The sequence below is a fragment of the Monodelphis domestica genome, chromosome 2, assembly GCF_027887165.1.
Source record: "Monodelphis domestica isolate mMonDom1 chromosome 2, mMonDom1.pri, whole genome shotgun sequence".
Classification (NCBI taxonomy): Eukaryota; Metazoa; Chordata; class Mammalia; order Didelphimorphia; family Didelphidae; genus Monodelphis; species Monodelphis domestica.
The window spans coordinates 484725000-484744655 of NC_077228.1; the positions used below are offsets into that span (position 1 = coordinate 484725000).

A 19656-nucleotide genomic window follows, 5' to 3' on the forward strand; every position below is an offset into this window, starting at 1 on the left:
ATTCCCCAGCTCCTTTTGACATGGCATGAAGTAGGGACATCCACTTTTGACTGGTTTGAGAACCAAAGAAGAGGTATATATTTTGAGCACCAGTCCTGGAATTGGGAAGACCTGGGTTCAAATTTGACTTGAGACATTTCCTAGCTGTGTGACCCTGGGCAAGTCATTGAACTCTCATTTGCTTAGCCCTTGCCCTTTTGTCTTAGAGCTGTTACTCTAGATAGAAAGTAAGGGTTTAAAAAAAGGATATATTTTAAGGGGGAATGGCCACTTAATATTTTAGAGAATTTTTCTTTGGCTAAGCTTATTCAAAGGCAATCTTAATCATAGTTCTCTAGTTTATTTTAGCTGCTGGACAAATGTCATGTATGTATATAAAGTTGCCCCACCCACCCCAATCCCCTCTTCCTGCCATCCTCTGTTGTACGACTCTAGTCTCTTTGTTTTTTAGGCCAGTGTTTTAGCGTCCAGTTCTACTGCAGCAGCTGCTACGCTCTCTTTGGCTAATTCGGATGTCTCCCTGCTAAACTACCAGTCTGCTCTGTACCCGTCATCTGCAGCACCTGTTGCAGGAGTTGCCCAGCAGAGTGTTTCCTTGCAGCCTGGAACTACTCAGATTTGCACTCAGACCGATCCATTCCAGCAGACATTCATCGTGTGTCCACCTACTTTTCAAAGTATGTGTACTGCATGTGATTGGGACTCCACTATGTTGTCCAGTTGTATTTGTTTTGTTTTAGTTATTCCTTTTGGAAGCTTGTTATTCTTTGAGTCTTATAGGCAGTGTAATTTGAGATCAGGTCTTGGCACCAAATTCATTCCCTTCTCCTTTCCCTCTGGTCAGATGCACATCTTATATTCAAGGTCTGATAATTCTTTGGCTTCAGTACATATATCAAGAGAAAATAAATATGTTATTCTTAAAAAAGTTGAGTATAAATGGAATTTTATATATTAAATTTAATTTCTATTCCAAAAATTATAAAAAGAACTAAAACATAATAAAATCAAATCCCATGTAGAAGTTTAGAGTTGGTAGGTATTGTAAACACAGTTTGCTGGCCTCCTCACTTTGGGTTGAGGGAAAAGCATATTTAGGTGAAAAAAAATTATAATAAAGTATTAATTACAATACTTAAATTACAAAATAATGTTCAATAGGAAAATGTAAAATGTCCAAAGCTGTGATCCTTGCTAAATGCAAAGGAAGACTAAGAGAAAGTATTAGGATTTTCTTACCTTGTGAATCATTTTGTTGTTTCTGACTCCATTATTAACAGAAGAGCAAGACATCTGGAAAGGAGGGGGGAAGCTTTGTCTTAAGGTGTCTCAAAAAACCATTTTTGTTTTTCCTTTGTTCCTCTTCTTCCATGATTATATCGTCTTGGAAAAAAGCCTCTTTAACTCTTCCCTCTCTGGCTCTTTCTGTAAGGAGGTTTTTGGAAAAAAGAAGTTTAGTGGTCTGAAAGTCTTTTAAAAAGTTGCTTTAGGGGCAGCTAGGTAGCTCAGTGGATAGAACACTAGGCTTATTGGAAATGGGAGTAGTTGGTTCAAATATGGGCCTCGGACACTTTCTAATGGTGTGACCCTGGACAAGTTACTTAACGCCAGTTGCCTAGCCTTGACCTTTCTTCTGCCTTGATACCAATGCTTAGTATAGATTCTAAGTCAGAAAGTTAAGGTTTAAAAAAAGTTGTTATACTATTTTAAACAAATCTGAGTAGTATCTCTTATTTCCTCAATGGAGAAATACCTGTGCTAGAACTTCAAGGCAAGCAAGCTAGGGTTTAAAGTACTTTTGGATGCTTCCCAGCCCTTTAAGAAAGCAAGGTGGTTTTTCTATTCATATTAGTTGTTGATTGTCATTCTTTTGTTTGTCTGGTTTCTGCTAGAGTTGGAAGAAGCAGAAAGGAAGGAAGGACTAGAGGAGACAGATTGCTGGCATGACAGGAGAGCAATAGCCATGTATGCCAGAAACCTCAGGGAGAGTAGAAGATCAGATTTGAATTTCTATAAATGCAAATTTAACCTAACCCTATGCCAATTTCCCAGATTTATAAAGTTCATACCAGGAAAATTCCCTATGTATATATTGGGTTGTAATGAATAATGAAAATAAATGGGTTTTGAATAAAACTGTTCTGACCTTGCTGGATGGCTTCTTTTCCTCCTTATATATAGCCCTCCTACTTTTCCATCTTCACTTCTTTAACTATGCTTTTGGGGGTAGTTTTCACAGCTGTGGCTATTGCTTCTCAGTTGGAGTTTTTTAGGATATAGGGGAGCTGGAAGAAAAAATAACTTCTGGAAACTTGGGGGGGAAAGTATTGTTTTGGTCTTAGGAAATATCTGAGCTGTGGTGGAATGAGCTTGAAAAGGAATTGTTCTGTATCAGAGACTTCTGTATTTTTCAGCTCAGGACATATGTAAGAAGGGTTGGGCTCTGGACAGGCTTATCTCTCTTCTGCAGTAATTATTCTTGGAGTGGCTAGAACTAGAAAGAAGGAGAAGTAGAAAACTGAAAATGGAGAAGCAATCTGATAGCTTATAAAGCAGGATAAAATGAGTGTTTCAGAATCTTGCCATTTCCTATAGACAACAAAAATAATATATTCACATGAAGGTAGTTTGCAGTTTTTTTGATGCTTCACAATTTTGACTTTTTGTACTATCCTTATTTTTATCTTGTGATTCCATATTGATTTCTAACATTTCAATCAATGCACTTGATTGGTGTCCACCTTGCAACTTTCATGCAGATGCCAGCTCTGAACAAGATAAGTTAGAATCATGGTCCTTTCTAGTGACTTTAGTCAGGTCAGAATCCCATACTTTTTATTTTTAGGCTTTTATTTTCTGCACAATTGCAATTGAACAGATAGATTATGGCTTTTGTTTAGAGGTGACAATCACTGCCCCAGTTTTCTTTTCTTTTAGACCATTACCTTGAGGGTTGCTTTCTTCAGTGACTTCCCTAGCGTTTGCAATTTTGAGGAAGCTGATACATTAATATATAGCCTTGTAGGTAGCCAAATGCTTTAGGCATATAGACTGGAAATTTGTTTTGCTGCTTGCTAAGATTGTGCAACCCAAGGGGCAGGATGGTTGGCATATCTTTTTATTTTAATCTCAGACTGCATTAAAGTTGTTTCTGAAAAGATCATTTTAATTTACTTCTTTTTTTGATGGTTCTGGATTGGCCTTTCCCTTTATTCTAACATGTTAGGATGCAGCTGAAGCACTGCAGACAGAAAAGGTTGTTAGGTTTGTGGATTGTTCTTATTTCATGCCAGCATAGTGATATTAGAAAGGAGTTTGGGAGATGATGATAGTTTAGAAAATGTCACTTGGTGGAGTTCTCTGACTAGAATAGCTTATGTTCTGGATCCAAAAATATTTGAAGGCTTGAGTGACATGGAAGAAAATGGTGATTAGCTACAGGCAAAACTGACATTATTTTAATTTCATCATTTTAGTTGATTATTAGTAAGTTAGAGTTATGTTTTTCTTAGTAATTTGTTGAATGCTACTTCTTTTCTTAAAAGGCTTAAAGATACTCCCTTCTTATGAAGCAAACTCTCTAAGGTCTTTTCCCTTTTTTTCCATTGTCCCTTCTCCCAGATGAAATATTTTCATTTGCATGAAAAGTCTGTGAACCCTTGATGTTACCATAGGCTTTTCCTAGAAACCTTAGTTAAAATGGTTTTGCTGCTGTGCTCTTAGGAAGCAAGGAAGCAGCTGCCCTTCCTTCATAGCAGCATACTAACTGCAAGAGAGGCTGGCCATGTCTGTGAGATCCATGCTGTTGATGTTTGTACTAGGGTGATCATTTAGAGCCATATCTCCATCGACTCATGTGATCAACTAGTTATTTTTCTTTGGTGTTTCTGCTCCCACAGTTTTTCCTCCGAATGTGGATAGTGTTCTTTCTCGTAGATCACTTCGGGTTGTTTGTGATCAATGCATTGCCATTAATGGAGAAGTCCATTACATTTGATTGTACCACAGTGTATCAGACTCTGTGTACGATGTTCTCCTGGTTCTGCTCCTTTCGCTTTTCATCACTTCCTGGAGGTTGTTCCAGTTCCCATGGAATTCCTCCACTTTATTATTCCTTTGAGCACAATAGTATTCCATCACCAACATATACCACAATTTGTTCAGCCATTCCCCAATTGAAGGGCATCCCTTCATTTTTCCAAGTTTTTGCCACCACAAAGAGCACAGCTCTGAATATTCTTGTACAGGTTTTTTTCCTCATTATCTCTTTGGGGGTATAAACCCAGGAGTGCTATGGCTGGATCAAAAGGAAGACATTCTGCAAAAAATCATTTTGAAAAGCAGGTTTAAATTTTTACTTCAGTAGATAAAAATGGTTGGGAGAGAATATAGATGTGAATAGAAACATTTATTGGATTATTCTTAGATCAGAATAGAATGATTAAGTCATAATTTATGGAATAATTTTTGTTCTATTCTGATAAGGAGAAGTTGGAGAAATTGAGTTCAATTTTACTTTATATATGTCCTAGGAAATAGCATTTGATTTTTTGTTAGAGGTGGGCTTAGAGCTCACCTAAACCAGGTTATCATTGAGCAAACTTTTTCCAGGACAATCTGTTCTGGAGGGAGCCCACTTTGCTTTCCTTGACTCCTAAGAAAATGGCTCTGAAGGCCTGAGAGAGCAGAGTCTGACTAATCAGTAAAACAATCTCACCATATTATTGTTCCTTGCAGCTGGACTTCAGGCACCTACAAAACATTCTGGATTCCCTGTGAGGATGGATAATGCTGTGCCAATTGTACCCCAGGCTCCTGCTGCTCAACCACTACAGATCCAGTCAGGAGTCCTCACCCAGGTAAAATAGCCAGGATGGATTGGAGACCCACTAATGCTGAATTACTAGTGAGACCTTGGCTCTCACTGCTTTCTGACAATTGTCCCTCATAATGGTCTTTGCTCTGCCTAGCCGATCTTTCTTGGTCACAATTCAGTGGACTTGAAGCAAAACCTCTCCAAAAATGACAGTTGAAATGCTTGTCTTTATTGAGGACACAGTTCTGTTTGTATATCCTTTAGATTTGCAGGAATAAAAGCCAGGCAATAGAAACCCACCTGAGTGGGACTTTTCCCTGCTCCTGTGGCTGGAATTAGAGCCTTACTTTTAAATTGATTAGAGTGAGAGAGAGAAAGAGAGAGAGAGAGTGTGTGTGTGTGTGTGTGTGTGTGTGTGTGTGAGAGAGAGAGAGAGAGAGAGAGAGAGAGAGAGAGAGAGAGAGAGAGAGAGAGAGAGAGAGAGAGAGAGGGAGAGGGAGATAGACATACAATACTTTGATTCATAAATACACGCTACCCACCCAAGTTGTATTCCTGGGCATCTCCATGATAGGTGTTTGGGTGACTGGATCGCAACCTCATATTTCTTTAAAGACTGTATCCCCTGATCCCAGTGTTAATTTCATTAGTTTATTTTAAGAGTAAATAGTTGATTCTTCCTTTAGAATATGCAACTGAGAATCCAGGATGGCCTGTGGTATATGTGTATAAAATAGATAACTTGTTATATAATTCAAATGTATACATTTTTGGTCCTTGGCTATGTAAGGAATTCTAAAAATCTTAAAGCATTATTTTGAGAGAGGGAATAAACATTTTTTAAGCAATGCTTTAATTGACTGAGTTTCAAAGAACTTGTCCTCTGAATCTATCCCAGGAAAGATTCCTAGACTTTTTTTCCTTTGGTCCATTGGTATTTGACCTAATGGGTGACCTCTGTGGAGAGCTGAAGGGGAAGGTTGTGCCTGGTACATGTGTTTAGGTGATTTAAGATTGCTGATAAGTGTCAGTAATGATCCCGGGGTGGGGCAAGACCCTTCTGAACCCAGTTAACCTGCCTCCATATGTTTGTTTCACTCACCTGCCTAATCTACGTTTCAGGGAAGCTGTACACCACTAATGGTAGCAACTCTCCATCCTCAAGTAGCCACCATCACACCGCAGTATGCGGTGCCCTTTACTCTGAGCTGCGCAGCCGGCCGGCCGGCGCTGGTTGAACAGACTGCCGCTGTACTGGTAATTCCCCTCACTTGATTGTGTTACTAACGGAGTTTCTTTGGTTTCTTTTTTTTCTGTTTGTTTTTTGTTTTGTTTTCTCATATTTTTTTTTTAACTTAGACTTTGCAGAGGGCATGGAAGCATGTGCCATCTTGTGGCTGTGTTCTTGCTCCATCTTTAATGTCTCATTGTTTTCCTCCCTGATACTTGCTGAAGCACTGTCTGACTGATGTTCAGTGTGGCTCTGTAAAGATTCCAGAACCCTTGGCTTCTGTTCTTTACCAGCCTAATGTGATAAGCCTCTGAAGAGCTTCTGCTAGTCTGTGCTTACTGTCCTAGCTTGGCCCACCCACCCTTCCTAAAGGAAGTGGGCTTGAGTTTGGCTTGGCTACAGGCACCCCCGGACGGCCAGCATGTGAATTTCTTGGCAAGTCATTAGCTTTACTGGTTTGTTTTTTTTTTGCTCTTTGAAGCATCTTTGTTTTTACATAGAAATATGGCAGGTGGTGCTCAAGCTGTGGTCACAACTCACATCAGCAATGCTTTTTAATTTATCACTTTAGTTGCTGGTATTAACCTCCTTTGAACACATGGAGAGAGTCTCTAGTCTTTAATTTTCCACAATTAATGATAATTTCCACTATCTAGTTAAAGCTGTTGTTCTCTTCAGATGCTTTTAGGTCAAGTTTCATGTTTAGCTAAAATTAAAGAAAGATGAGCTCATTTTTGGGGTCTGAGATGCCATCTATTTTACAGTAAATTTAAGTTACTTATCTTTGCTTAGAGTATAAAGAGAAAACTTATCTAGAGGTAAAAATCCATCTTCCACTTAATGTGCTAGGCACGTGTTTGATTTCAAACAGCAGTTCAGTGGGGATGGGAAGAGTCTAGAACAGTTGCAATTGTAGAATTAGGGGAATAATAGGAAAAAAAAATAGACATCTGAGAGACATTTTAGAATCGATCACCATTTAAAAAAGTGGTTGTGGTTGCCCCTGACTTTGATTTTTTTGGTATTGGAATTGACTAATGGAGATCTAGTGTTTCTCTTATTTGGAAAACTCTTAAAATTAGATGAGAGAAGCTTTTACGCTCCTAATGATGCACTTAGGTCTCAAAGCAAATACGAATTTGTCCTTTGTGGCTCATATCAGGTATTCTTCCCCAAATACTCTTTAGTTCTTGGGAGAACTGTCCTGCCACTACTGCACAACCTGGTTATATATTATTTTCCAAGCATTGGGGAAGGAATGTAGCCCTATTTGTCTCTTAATTTTCTCAATGACTTAAAACCCATATATGGCAAAGGGAGTCATATTTTTGCAACTTCCTTGACTTGAGCCCCTGATTCTAACTTGTTTATTTAGAGTTTAGAAGTCAGGAGTGTTCATTGACACTCCTTTGCTGCTTTGCCTCAGTTTGCACTAGCCATTTGCTAAGCTTTGCATATTTTTGTCTTTCCTCTGTCAAAACAGTTCGTCGCTTGGAACGCCAGATTTCTGCCTCACGTTGGGATGTTTTTTCTTGCTCTGTATTAAACTACATGCTTTGTCTTGTGCAGGTGTTGGCTTTTGGAAAGACGCATGGTGTGACTTAACGTATTTCTCTTTTTTTTTATTATTCTGCTTATGGTAGCAGACGTGTTTGCAGTTTCTCTGCTTTGAAGGCTTCTTGTTTGGAACCAGTATTTGTAATAAGTGGATCTGTTACTTGCAGAAATATTTCAAAAACACTATGTGTGATGGTAGTCTTGCAGTTTTCAATTCAAGAAATAGACCCATCTGTCCCCCCCAGTCATTGTAGGTATATTGTACTGCAGACTTTTAGTCAAAAAAGGAAGTTTGCAGATCTGCTTCTACTTTTTTTCCCCAGTAAATACCGGAACTCTTTTGTGTAGCAGACACAGTAAACATGTTTGCTGCTATATGCCAAGTAGAAGTAATTTATATTATAGGGATTAGTTTTTATGGGACTTTTATTTTTTTAGAATCAAAACAAAAACTGAATTTTGCAGAAACGGATACTTTGTATACCTTTCAGTTCTTTAATTTCAGATTCTGTAATCATACAACTATAAATGTTTTGTTGGGTTGTTCTTGATAGCATAAGCCTGAATTTCTGTCAAATATGACCTTTGGTCATTCACATCTGTCATATTTCCATTTTCTTAAGTTTTTTTTCTTTTAATCAGAAAGATAGGATGAATCTTTTTTTTTTTTTGTGGATTGAATTGCTCCGATCCATGTCATCTACTTACAGTTTTAAGTTTTAGAATTCTTTTTAATTTCATTGTGAATCAGCCTTTTTCTGTTCTTTTTTAGGAATATAGTTGTAGGTGCTCTGTGAAAGTAATGCCCCATAGCATTTAATCAGATTCTGCTTATGAACTCTGATTCTTTATCTCTGCAGTACAATAGAAACTCTTACAATAGAGACATTTTTACCTCCACTTCCCAGGGGAAGAGTTTTCTGGGGAAGGTGTTCAAAAGATAGTAGTACATCACCTTTTCCTCATGATAAAAATTACAGCCATAAGTCCTTCCAATTTTTTCTTGTTCTTTATAATTTTTGCAAGTTAACAATCTACAAATAACTTTTTGTTTTTAAACAAACTTTTCATTTTTTTTTCTTGAGGGGACCAATGATAAGTCAAGTTTGGGTCTCTCTATGTGTGCTTCCTTGCAGCAGGCCTGGCCTGGAGGGACCCAGCAGATACTCTTGCCTTCAACTTGGCAGCAGTTGCCTGGGGTAGCTCTACACAATTCTGTTCAGCCTACAGCAGTTATTCCAGAGACCATGGGGAGTAACCAACAGCTGGGAGATTGGAGGCAAGTGACTTGCTATTTCTTTGTGAGCAACCATACAAGGATGAGAGGAGCCACTAGAGTATGTGGGACTTTGGTGGCATGGGGTATGGGAGAATAAAGGGAGATGAGAGATTTATTCCTCTTAAAATCCCTGGGAGTTAGGGAGAAATGATAGTGTTCAAATCAAGTAGAGACATAAGATGATAACTAGAGACAAAAACTGCTGATACGGAAAAGACTGAGCCCTATAGGATCACGAAACATCTAGGATGGTTTTAAATAATTTCTTGGCCAGCAGTTTTAGAAAATGTAAGATGATATAATAGAAATGTAAACCTAGTAATAATCCATGGGCCAAGTGTTAAGAGAAAATCTCTCTCTCTTTCTCTTTCCCTCCCTCCATTGTTTGGCTGCCTCATTGCCTGTTAGTGCCTTTTGATTCTGTCTTCCTCAAGTCTGAAGAATTCAAGTTTCTTCTGCTTCCGTCTTTAACCCAGGAATGCCCACTCACATGGCAGCCAGTACAGTACTCTCATGCAGCAGCCCTCCCTGCTGACGAACCATGTGACTCTGGCTACAGCTCAGCCTCTCAACGTTGGTGTTGCTCATGTTGTCAGGCAGCAGCAGTCTGGCTCCCTCCCCTCCAAGAAGAACAAGCAGCCGGCCCAAGCTTCGGCCAAGTGAGTTGTCTTTGTTCATGTCTAGAGCTGCATCCCTGCTTTGTAGGGTTTGGTTGCCTAATATATGGGGAGCTATATTGAAGTATCTTGACTATGGGCAGTTTGAATTAGTAGTTACATGGTGAAGTGGAATTTTGGATGGTTTGTCTTTCTGTCAGAGCAGGAAGACCTTGATGTCTGCTTTCTAGTTGCAGTCATCCTTGCTCTCTCGGCTGGAGTCAGCTTTTCTTAATGTGTGAAGGCATTTTCATATCTATCCATTTGACTGGAAAGTCTCCTAAAAAAACAATGTTTCTGTTGGACCGCTTTGTTTTCTGTTTAGAAACTCAAATTATACTAGTCATTGTATTTGTTTTCATTATGATTATTTCCTCATTGACAAGTTTATCAGTTTAATTATAAAAGATAAAGCAGGTTTAAATGGGAAAAAGGTGTAGGGAAGCCAGTGAAAATTTTCCTCCTTTGTAAGGTTAAGCATTGGCCTTTCTTTCCCTGTGACCTTTTCTTGCAGAACTGTCTCCACATTGGATGTCTTACCTACCCAAGTCTATTCACTGATTGGGAGCAGCCCACTCCGTACCAACTCTTCCTATAATCCCCTGGTCCCTTCACAAGATCAGCACCAGCCTATCATTATCCCAGACACCCCGAGCCCTCCTGTGAGCGTCATCACTATCCGCAGTGACACCGATGAGGAGGAGGATAGCAAGTATAAGCCCAGCAGGTAAAGCAGGTGGAGGGCTCTCTGGCCACGTGGCCCCTACCCTTGACTTCGGACGGTGGACTCCTGGTTGTGACCCAGCTGCGCCTATTCGGGAAGCAGGCATTGTGACGGGAAGAAAGGACCCAGACGAAAGTCATTTGGGGAGTGTGGCCATGTTTGAGGCTGAGTCCGCTCCTAAGATCCTCTGCCTGAGCACTGGGAATAGACTCGGCTGTGAAGTGCTTGTATTCCATTGTACATCTCAATCAACTAAATCAGTTTTGCAGAGAAGTCAATCAGCAAGTTTTTATTGAGCTCCCAGGGGGCAGTGGCCATGTCTTAAGTACCTCGGGTGTATTTTCAAGGGCCACCATTATACCTGCCATGAGGAACTTGATAGTTTTAAACAAGAGAGTAAGATTAACCAGCCAAAACACACAATACTTCACATTTGTAGAGAACTTGACATTTCTCATGAGCACTTTCACATGTGTTACCTTAGAAATTCCTCACATCAATCCTGTGAGGTAAGCCAGGCAGATGGTATGTTTACCTCCAGGTTTTAGGTGATTGGGTTGATGTCAGACAGAAGTGGTAGTAGAACTAGCTTCTGAGGTATAGTGTTCCATTTCATAGAACTCTGCTTCCTAGGATGGACACAAGTAGTGGAAGTCAGAGACAGTGGATGTAGGGATTTTGCCGGGAGGCTGAGTTAATTTGAGAAGCCCTCTGGAGAAAGAAGGTCAACCTTAAGCCAAATCAGTCTATATTCGATGGCCTGGATCAAATAGGAAATAAAGCACCAGTCTTGACTTTCTTCTTACATTGGCCAGTTTGCAAAAGGAAACCTCAGCTAGAAAGTTTGGCAGAGTTCTCTGAAATGGAATTACCTCCAAATGTTGAAGTGAAGCCAACAGTACTTATTGACCCTCTACTTTGTTTAGAACCCCATACTGGACATCATGGGGGTAGAGGGAAGAATGAAAAGGAGGCCTTTGGAGATCTGATAGCTTAATAAGGGTGGCAGAATGTATGTGTGGAAAACAACAAGAGAAACATTTAGTTGTAGATAAATAAACCCAGATGAATTAGTATCCTGTGAACACAAAGGCAGATGAACCAGAGCACTCTTAGCCAAGTGGCCTTTACCGGAAAATTTCCTTAAAAAGGAGTGTGGGGCAAGGGACATTTGGTAAAACTAGGTTTTGAAGATGTTGTCTTGGATTGGGGGAGACCAAAAGAGAAGAACATTTCAAGTGGGGAGAAGTGGATTGTGCAGTGGCCCAGCAGAGGAGAGGAACACAGCACATGTAGGCCATGTGGAACAATATTGCTTAACCAACGCTGAACAAAATCTATTGGGAAATAAGGAGAAATGAGGTCGGGAGAGATGATCCTAATGCATGTGATGAGAAGTAGAGATTTCAGGCGGCCACTGTAGACTCTTGACCTCTCAAGAGTGACATAAAAGTGGTATTTGAGAAGATGATTAGTTTTGCTTAGGATGTCTGGAAAAAGGGTTAGAGACCTGAGACAGGCTCACCAGCTAGGAGGCTTTGCCAAGAGGACACACGGATTTTTATGAACTTTCTCCTCTGCAGCTCCAGCCTGAAGCCAAGGTCCAATGTCATCAGCTATGTCACTGTCAATGACTCTCCTGACTCCGACTCATCTCTGAGCAGTCCATATTCTACAGATACTCTGGCTGCAATTCGGGGCAATACAGGGCCCCTCCTAGAAGGACCAGGCCGGGTTGTGACCGATGGCCCTGGGGCACGAACCATCATTGTGCCACCTTTGAAAGCTCAACTTGGTGATTGCACAGTGGCAACCCAGGCCTCAGGTGAGTGTCTTAAGAGGTACAAAGGTACCAGGGCCCTGGCATGAAATTATCTTCTGACCATCTGTGTTATATTTACTTGGAGTTGCCTTACAGACCTCTTCAAGTTATCCATGCTGATGCTGGCGAGCAACAGCATAGCTTTTCCTAAAAATCAATTACTTAAAAAAAAAAAGTTTCATTTGACTTCGCAGCACTAGAATTGTTTTTGGTATCACATTTACTTATGTTTTGTTTCAGTTGATATTTAAAATGAGTGGCATTTTCTGAAATATCCAGTTATTTCCAATAGGGAGGAGGTGGTTTAGATGTGTGGGTGGCAGAGGGAAAAGATTTGTAATTACAAATTTGCATCAGAGAATATGAAGTTGGATGGTAGAGTCAATAGAATATGAAAAAAAAATTTATTACTATCAGCCAAGATCCCTTCAGATCTTTTGATTATGCTGTTAGTAGCACTCTAAGAAAGGACAAGACCAGGATTGTGTCACAGATTTCAATTTTTTTTCCTATGAATGATCATTTTCCTTAGATCTGAGAATGTGGGTGCTCAGCTCAGTTGCATGACTAATGATTTACAGTAGACTGTCCTGTTGGTGGGTGATTGGATTCAGAGTGACATGGAGTATGATTTTTCTAATGTAGCTAATGTAATGAATCAGTTGAGGTATTTATGTCAGGATTTGAGACCTGGAATCCAGGAACAGGAAACCTCCCCAGGGTAGGCAGGTAAGCTGTTATCATATCAAGCCACTGGACAGAATTTTCAGACTTAGAGGCCATTGCTTTTCCATTCTAATTGGTAAAGTATAAGAATTTTAGGGTAACCAAGAGGTCATTGAACAAATGTCCTACCTGTCCTTTGGCACTGCTGAGAGGAGAATTGTAGAAGTGGGTTGTTTAAATCCAAAAGCATGTGAAAACTGATGTGTTGAAAACTTGTTCAAAGGTAGTTGATCAGCGTTTTTTGAGGCTCTGGCCTTGAGGATGCAGTAAGGCTTTTTTTTTTTCTTCTAGCACATTCAATAAAAGGTATACATAGGCTCTGACCTCCAGGTGTGAACTTGAAGAATTAGGATACCAACATATTTAAAGCAACATCTGAGTCAACAGAGTGGTGACTCAGTACATTGATATTTTGGGCACTTGTCGTGAGAGCAATGGTGAATATAGCTGAGTTCCACTGAAGAGATAACCACCCAGGACTAACTCCATCATGATCCTTTTTCAGGCCTCCTAACAAATAAGACCAAGCCAGTTGCCTCAGTGAGTGGTCAGTCGTCTGGCTGCTGTATCACTCCCACAGGGTACCGGGCACAGCGTGGGGGAACAAACATAGCACAGCCGCTCAACCTTAGCCAGGTAAGCATTAAGGGTTGCTGTGTTCTGTTTAGGGCCCCTTCTCCAGACTTTCCCCTTGAGAGTTCCAGGTCCCACTGGACTCTGGATCCTAAATAAAGCCAAAAAAAGTCTCCTTTGGTGTGCTTTGCCCTTTGCCATATCTGTGTATGCCATGTCTTTTCTCTCCAACTGTGTGATCCACTTCACACCCTGGGTTTCCCATGAGATCCCCTGCCTGCCCCAGAGGAACATCTGAAAGTATAGAGAGAGCTTGGCATGCCCAGATCAGTGCCTGGTTCTGTGTTGTCTGCTGCTTCGCTGCTGCTTCTGGGCCCCTTGCCAGGATCTCTTCCCTTTCTTAGGGCAGAGTTAAGTTAATTTCCACATTGACCCAAGGAAAAAGGGATCTGGTTCTCTGGCTGTCTAAGCAGCTGTCCTCAGGCCTGCTTATTGCTGGATGCTAGAATCACATGCTTCCCTTTTCTGTGTAATCCTCTAGTTGGTAAAGAATGATAGTTTCATTGTTTGAGCGGATGCTCTTCCTTTGCTGATTTTCTGGGGAGGGAGGGTGGCTCATGATGTCTCCAAGAAGTCAGAAAATAGAGTATAGGAGGGTATGCTCAGACAGTGTGTGTCTAGGGGAAGGGAGGAGAAATTGGAGGAGTCCAAGATGAAAACAAGGCAAGAAGAAAGTTTAGAAAATAAGACCAGGGGGAAAAAATCCACTTGAAGAATGGAGTTGAGGTAGACTTCTTCATTCTATACAGAATGACTAGTGGGCCATAAACCATTGTTTTCTGAATACAGAGTAAGGTGAGGTGAGTTGGTAATTGTTAGATACAGAGCTGATCACCAGAAGAGGACTTACCTTCTAGAGAGGGATATTTAAGAATGGAATCCTGCTATCTACTGTCAAAGGGGAGAGGCCTATAGCCAAGAGGGGTGGATGGATTAGTGACCAGGAAACCTCTGCTGCCACTGCCTTGGTGTCTTGAGCCAGAATGACTGCATGATCCCTCATTTCCCTTCTTCCTCCTTCCAGAACCAGCAGTCATCAGCTCCATCCTTGCAAGAGAGAAGCAGCAACCCTGCCCCCCGCAGGCAGCAAGCGTTCGTGGCCCCGCTCTCCCAAGCCCCCTACACCTTTCAGCATGGCAGTCCGCTGCACTCAACGGGACACCCACACCTGGCCCCAGCCCCTGCCCACCTGCCAAGCCAGCCCCACCTGTACACCTATGCTGCTCCCACTTCTGCAGCTGCCCTGGGCTCTACCAGCTCCATTGCACATCTCTTCTCCCCCCAGGGATCCTCAAGGCACACTGCAGCCTATACCACCCATCCTAGCACCCTGGTCCATCAGGTCCCTGTCAGTGTTGGGCCGAGCCTTCTCACCTCAGCCAGTGTGGCTCCTGCCCAGTACCAGCAACAGTTTGCCACCCAGTCCTACATTGGGTCCTCTCGAGGCTCAACAATTTATACTGGATATCCACTCAGCCCCACGAAGATCAGCCAGTATTCCTACTTGTAGTCAGTGGGCATGGGGACAGGGAGGGGCATGGTGATTGATCATTCCTGGCATAGAGGTCTTGGAAGTGGAGAATATCAAACCCTTTCCTTAACCTCACTTAAAGCCCCCTGCTAGCAACCTGTCCAGGGAGTCAGCCAAAGCAGAAGGAAGGTCTCTCTCTTTTTTTTTTTCTTTCTGGGAATCTGTATCGGTATTGACGGCATTGTGGTAGTCTCCCAAAGGCTGTTCTGTTTTTTAAATTTTTTGTTTCTGACAGTGTTTTTTTGCTGATAGAAGAGTTCAGCTCTCCAACTTCTGCATAGGGGTCTAACTCCTTCTGTTACCAAGAGAGGGACTGTTTGCCCTCTGGAAAATATTTTAACTCTTACTTACGTGATTTATAGAAATGGTTTAAAGACATCTCTCTAATGTCATTTTATTGTAACTGCTGATGAGAGGAATATGCTGATGTAAGGAAACTAAACTTTGATCACAAATGAGAAAAAAGGAAAACTCATTTTAAATTTGTTTTGAACAAAGGCTTATTTGCCTTGTAGGTTTTAGCAGCAGCTTGCACGTTACTTGTATTCTCCCCCCAAATAGAGTGCACATTTTAGCTTTATGGACATTTTAAACTCTTGCTGTTTTAGTTTTGTCTTGGTGACTTGGCTTGTCCTCACTAGGCAGTGGCTGTTTCTGCAAAACTCGTTACATATCACTTAGTGTTGCTCTTGGGGTACTCTCAGTTACTCCTATGCTGATGTAAAGCCACAAGATCAGGCAGCTCACCATTGGCTGGCAACCAAGTGTGGGGAAAACCCACACCCATCGTGAAAGGCTCCATGTATTCTTTTTAAATTATTTTTTACAAGTCTGTGATTCAGCTTAACTTTTATCATTGCAAAAGCCATTAAATTAAGGTGATTATTATTGTTGTTATTGTTGTTGTTAATGTTATTGTCTTTGCTGTTGTATGGTTTTTACCCTTCCTGTCTGAATTATCTCCAAGATCTAATTGTATTATGTGATACTGGCAGAGGTGGGCCTTGCCTCAAAGACTGTAAGGGAGAGCAGCGCTTAACGGGTTTGTTTGAAATTTTCATTTGACACCGGATCTCTCCCAGAGCAGAATTTCTTTACTAAGAATTAAAGCACAGGACTTTTTTTCTTCCCACTTATTTTTTCTCCCCTCACCTCGCCTTTTTATTTTATGTGATTTGCTTGAAGAGGAAGTTAAAGGATATGTTGTGTATAGCTTTTTATACTTCAGAAAGAGTAGCTTCCTTGGTATGTCAGCAGCAAATGGAATGCTCTCTCATTAAGACTTATACAATAAGTGCATGTTGGAATTGTGGAAAGCAAAAAAAAAAGAAAAAAGAAAAAACAGATTTTAAAAATTTATTACTGAATTTAAAGATATTTTAGAAGTTTTGTAATGGTGGTGTTTTAATATTTTGCATAATTAAATATGTACATATCGATTAGAAAAAACTATAACAATTTTCCTGCTAACCCCAAATGTTCTTTGTAATCAAAATGTGTAGTGACTACACTTGAAGTCTGTACTTGGTGTGTATGGGTGTGTGTGTGTGTGTGTGTTTGTCTGACCCTCCAGTGTTCCCCAGGGATGGAATTGATGTCTCCATTGTATTTAAACCAAAATGAACAGATCTGTGTCAGAATGTATGTGAAACAAATTGCTGTTTTTTAGAGCACATCACCGTAGCTAGCACTGAGTGAGAGAGCAGTGGAGGGAGGCACCCGCAGGGAGCGGAGACCTTTGGATTGTTTTGCACAGGTGTGTGTGGCGACGAGCTGTTTGGTGTGTGTCTCTTCCTTCCTTCCCTTCACCCCTTTTATTGTAGTGCCTTATATGATAATGTAGTGTTTCAGCCCTGTGGACCCTCCGCAGTTCACCGAGCTTTATTCTGAGCAGGATTGGTAGCGTGGTGTGTAAATGCATTGTTCTCCGTTTCCCTGTCAGCGTTAAAAATGAATTAAAAGCAACTCCATTTGGTTTTGAGCCTCAGCTAATTTCCTTAGAAACTTTGCTTTTCATGTGGCTCTCATGCTGTATATTTGCTGCCTTGCTCCTATGAGAGAGTTCAGGAAGCAGCTGATTAAGAACCAAGCAATATTAGAGATTAAAAACAATTTTTTTTTTCTAAAAGCATGTGCAATCACTTTTAGAATGAATTTTTTTCCCATTGTGGCACTCACTCTCCTGCTAATAATAGTCAACATTCCTTGTAAAATACTTCCTTGTTTGGGGGGAAAAAAACAAACAAAACCCTTAAAACTGATGTGTTTATACCAAAGAGCCTGTTGTGTAGCTCACTGTGTTCCCCATATCATGAGAAGTTTTGTGATGCCACTGGTGACAGGGAACTCACAGAGATTTCTTAGTAGAAGTACTAATAGTATTAAGAGGAAACTGAAGCCTTGCGGGTTATGAGAGATTGTGTGATTTCAGTTAACAACTTGTATATTCTAGGGGACCTTCGAGCAGTGGGATTGGCTTTGCCCTGAGCTCCTTGCCCCCTGGAGAATAGAGGGTGGTGAGGAGAGGACTTAGGCCCTTGAGGATTTGGTTGTGGGGAGCTGCCCCATTTGGTTAAGGAAATGTCTTTAGGGGCTACTTCTAGGACTGGTTCTGTGTGGAGATGGTGTCGGGGAGGTGCCAGATGGAGACAGGAGATTTCACTGGGCCCCGGGCAGCAAGCTGTGATCCGGGTCAAACACAGGAGTTGTTGAGATCTTTGGAGTCTCTTCATTGGGAGAAGTCAGGGCTTCCAAGAGGGGCAGGTAGTCAAGTCATTTGTACAGCCTGATAGGAGCCGGTCTGTGCTGTGTATAGTTTTTAGTCATTTCATGAAGGTGTGTTTTGGGCACTATCTGTGTCAGGATAGCTAATCAGTCTCCAGTTTTTTCACTCCCTGTTGTTGGAAAGGGTTTTGTTTTTTCTTTTTGTCAGCATGTGTGAACTTCATGCCTATTTATTGCCAAACACATGCTGACTTTCTTATCCAATACACAAATTGTTTTGAATGAAATTCCTGTTCTATAACCTTGTTCTTCATGGTACAGGATAAGAGTATGTATGTATGTGTGTGTGTGTGTGTGTATGTGTGCACGTGCACGAGCACGCACGTGTGTGTGTGTGTTTTTCCCATAGAAACGATGAAATGCAGAAAAATCTACCCTCCCAAAGCCAACAAGTAGATCTCATTTCAAACATAAGCCCAACTCCACTGAGGAAGAAATGACCAAGATCGTGCTTAGTTCCATGAATCAATGTTTCTAGAGTTGTGGCTTTACGCATTTAGCAATTCTCAGTCTGAGGCTGCAAATTGGTATTTTAGATTGCCCGAGATGACATTGCATGGGCTTGCTGAGTAGGGTGTTACCTTGAGATATGGCTTTAGTCTGTCCTTGTAGTTTTGCTTTGCCAGCTTTGACCAGATGAGGGAAACCTACTGAGCTTTGTGGGTCATTATAACCTGAAATCAAATCAGCTTAAAGAAATCTTGTCAAGCTTCAGTCGCTCCCTCCGAAGGTACATATCTCACATCTCTTCCTACAAGGCAAGAGGAAGCAGGGAGAGCCCTAGTGAGACAGTTGTCCTCTGTCTCTGGGGTTACATAGAAGCAGAAGCCATGTTCGTGGGGTAACAGTTGACAGTCAGTCCTGGGCTGGGAATCCCTGGACAGAGAACTGCATCTCAGGCTAGTCCTCATGATTCTCAAGTGGCATCTGCTTTTCTGCTCATCTCAAGTCAAAGTCAGCAAAGTTGGGGCTGCCCCCAGCCAGCCACATCTCATTCCATCACTGTTATACAGAATCCATTGGTTAGGATGGTTTGTTTGGGGACAAGGCATGAAATGGAATTGCCTCTCAGTGACAGGAATGGCCTGAGCCTGCTTCCTTTTTGTTTTGTTTTTTTTAAACTGATGGATGGTGCAGCATGTCTACATGGTTGTTTGTTGATAAACTTTATATAATGTGTGATTTCAGATTCAGCTTGAAAAATAATCTCACTACATGTAGCAGTACATTCTATGTACATTATATGTAATGTTAGTATTTCTGCTTTGAATCCTTGATATTGCAATGAAATTCCTACTTTATTAAATGTATTTGATATGCTAGTTATTGTGTGCGATTTAAACTCTTGCTTTCCCCCTTTTTCTGGTTGTGCTCTTCCTTTTACAAACCTCTAGAAACAGGTAGTTTCTGAGAATTACTGATCTATGTTTGTATTGCAGATGTACTTAGGGGATATGTAAAATAATCATTTTAACAAAAGAAATATAGATATTTAAAATTTAATACTAACTATGGGAAAAGGGTCCATTGTGTAAAACATAGTTTATCTTTGGATTCAATGTTTGTCTTTGGTTTTACAAAGTAGCTTGTATTTTCAGTATTTTCTACATAATATGGTAAAATGTAGAGCAATTACACTGCATCAATAAAGTGGGTTAATTTTCTGATCCATGTTGCTGTTTTGTGACTCATGCTGGGGAGAAGATGAAGTGGGAGGAGAATATCAAGAAAAGACCACTTCAAAAAAACCCAAAAAAACCCTTACCTTCAATCTTAGAATCAATACTGTGTATTGGTTCCAAGGCAGAAGAATGGTATGGGCTGGCAATGGGAGTCAAGTGACTTGCTCAGGGTCACACAGCTAGGATGTGTCTGAGGACAAATTTGAACCCAGGCC

At 40.9% G+C, this 19656-nt stretch overlaps 1 protein-coding gene across 7 annotated transcripts in view; it reads left to right on the plus strand.

The window, feature by feature from the left end:
- Nucleotides 1-19426, plus strand: part of HIPK1 (homeodomain interacting protein kinase 1) — a 47841-nt gene extending 28415 nt beyond the window's left edge. For 4 of the 7 annotated variants that reach the window (XM_001382007.5, XM_056819227.1, XM_056819228.1 and 1 more), the window contains exons 8-16: nt 452-677; nt 4738-4859; nt 5939-6073; nt 8741-8883; nt 9360-9542; nt 10054-10266; nt 11847-12088; nt 13317-13447; nt 14469-19426. In XM_001382007.5, the coding sequence (XP_001382044.3) occupies nt 452-677; nt 4738-4859; nt 5939-6073; nt 8741-8883; nt 9360-9542; nt 10054-10266; nt 11847-12088; nt 13317-13447; nt 14469-14954 (1881 nt within the window). In that variant the 3' untranslated portion in view covers nt 14955-19426. The remainder of the gene's footprint in view (nt 1-451; nt 678-4737; nt 4860-5938; nt 6074-8740; nt 8884-9359; nt 9543-10053; nt 10267-11846; nt 12089-13316; nt 13448-14468) is intronic. The other 3 variants (XM_056819232.1, XM_056819231.1, XM_056819233.1) reach the window with 2 other exon arrangements.
- The last annotated feature ends 230 nt before the right edge of the window (nt 19427-19656 follow it).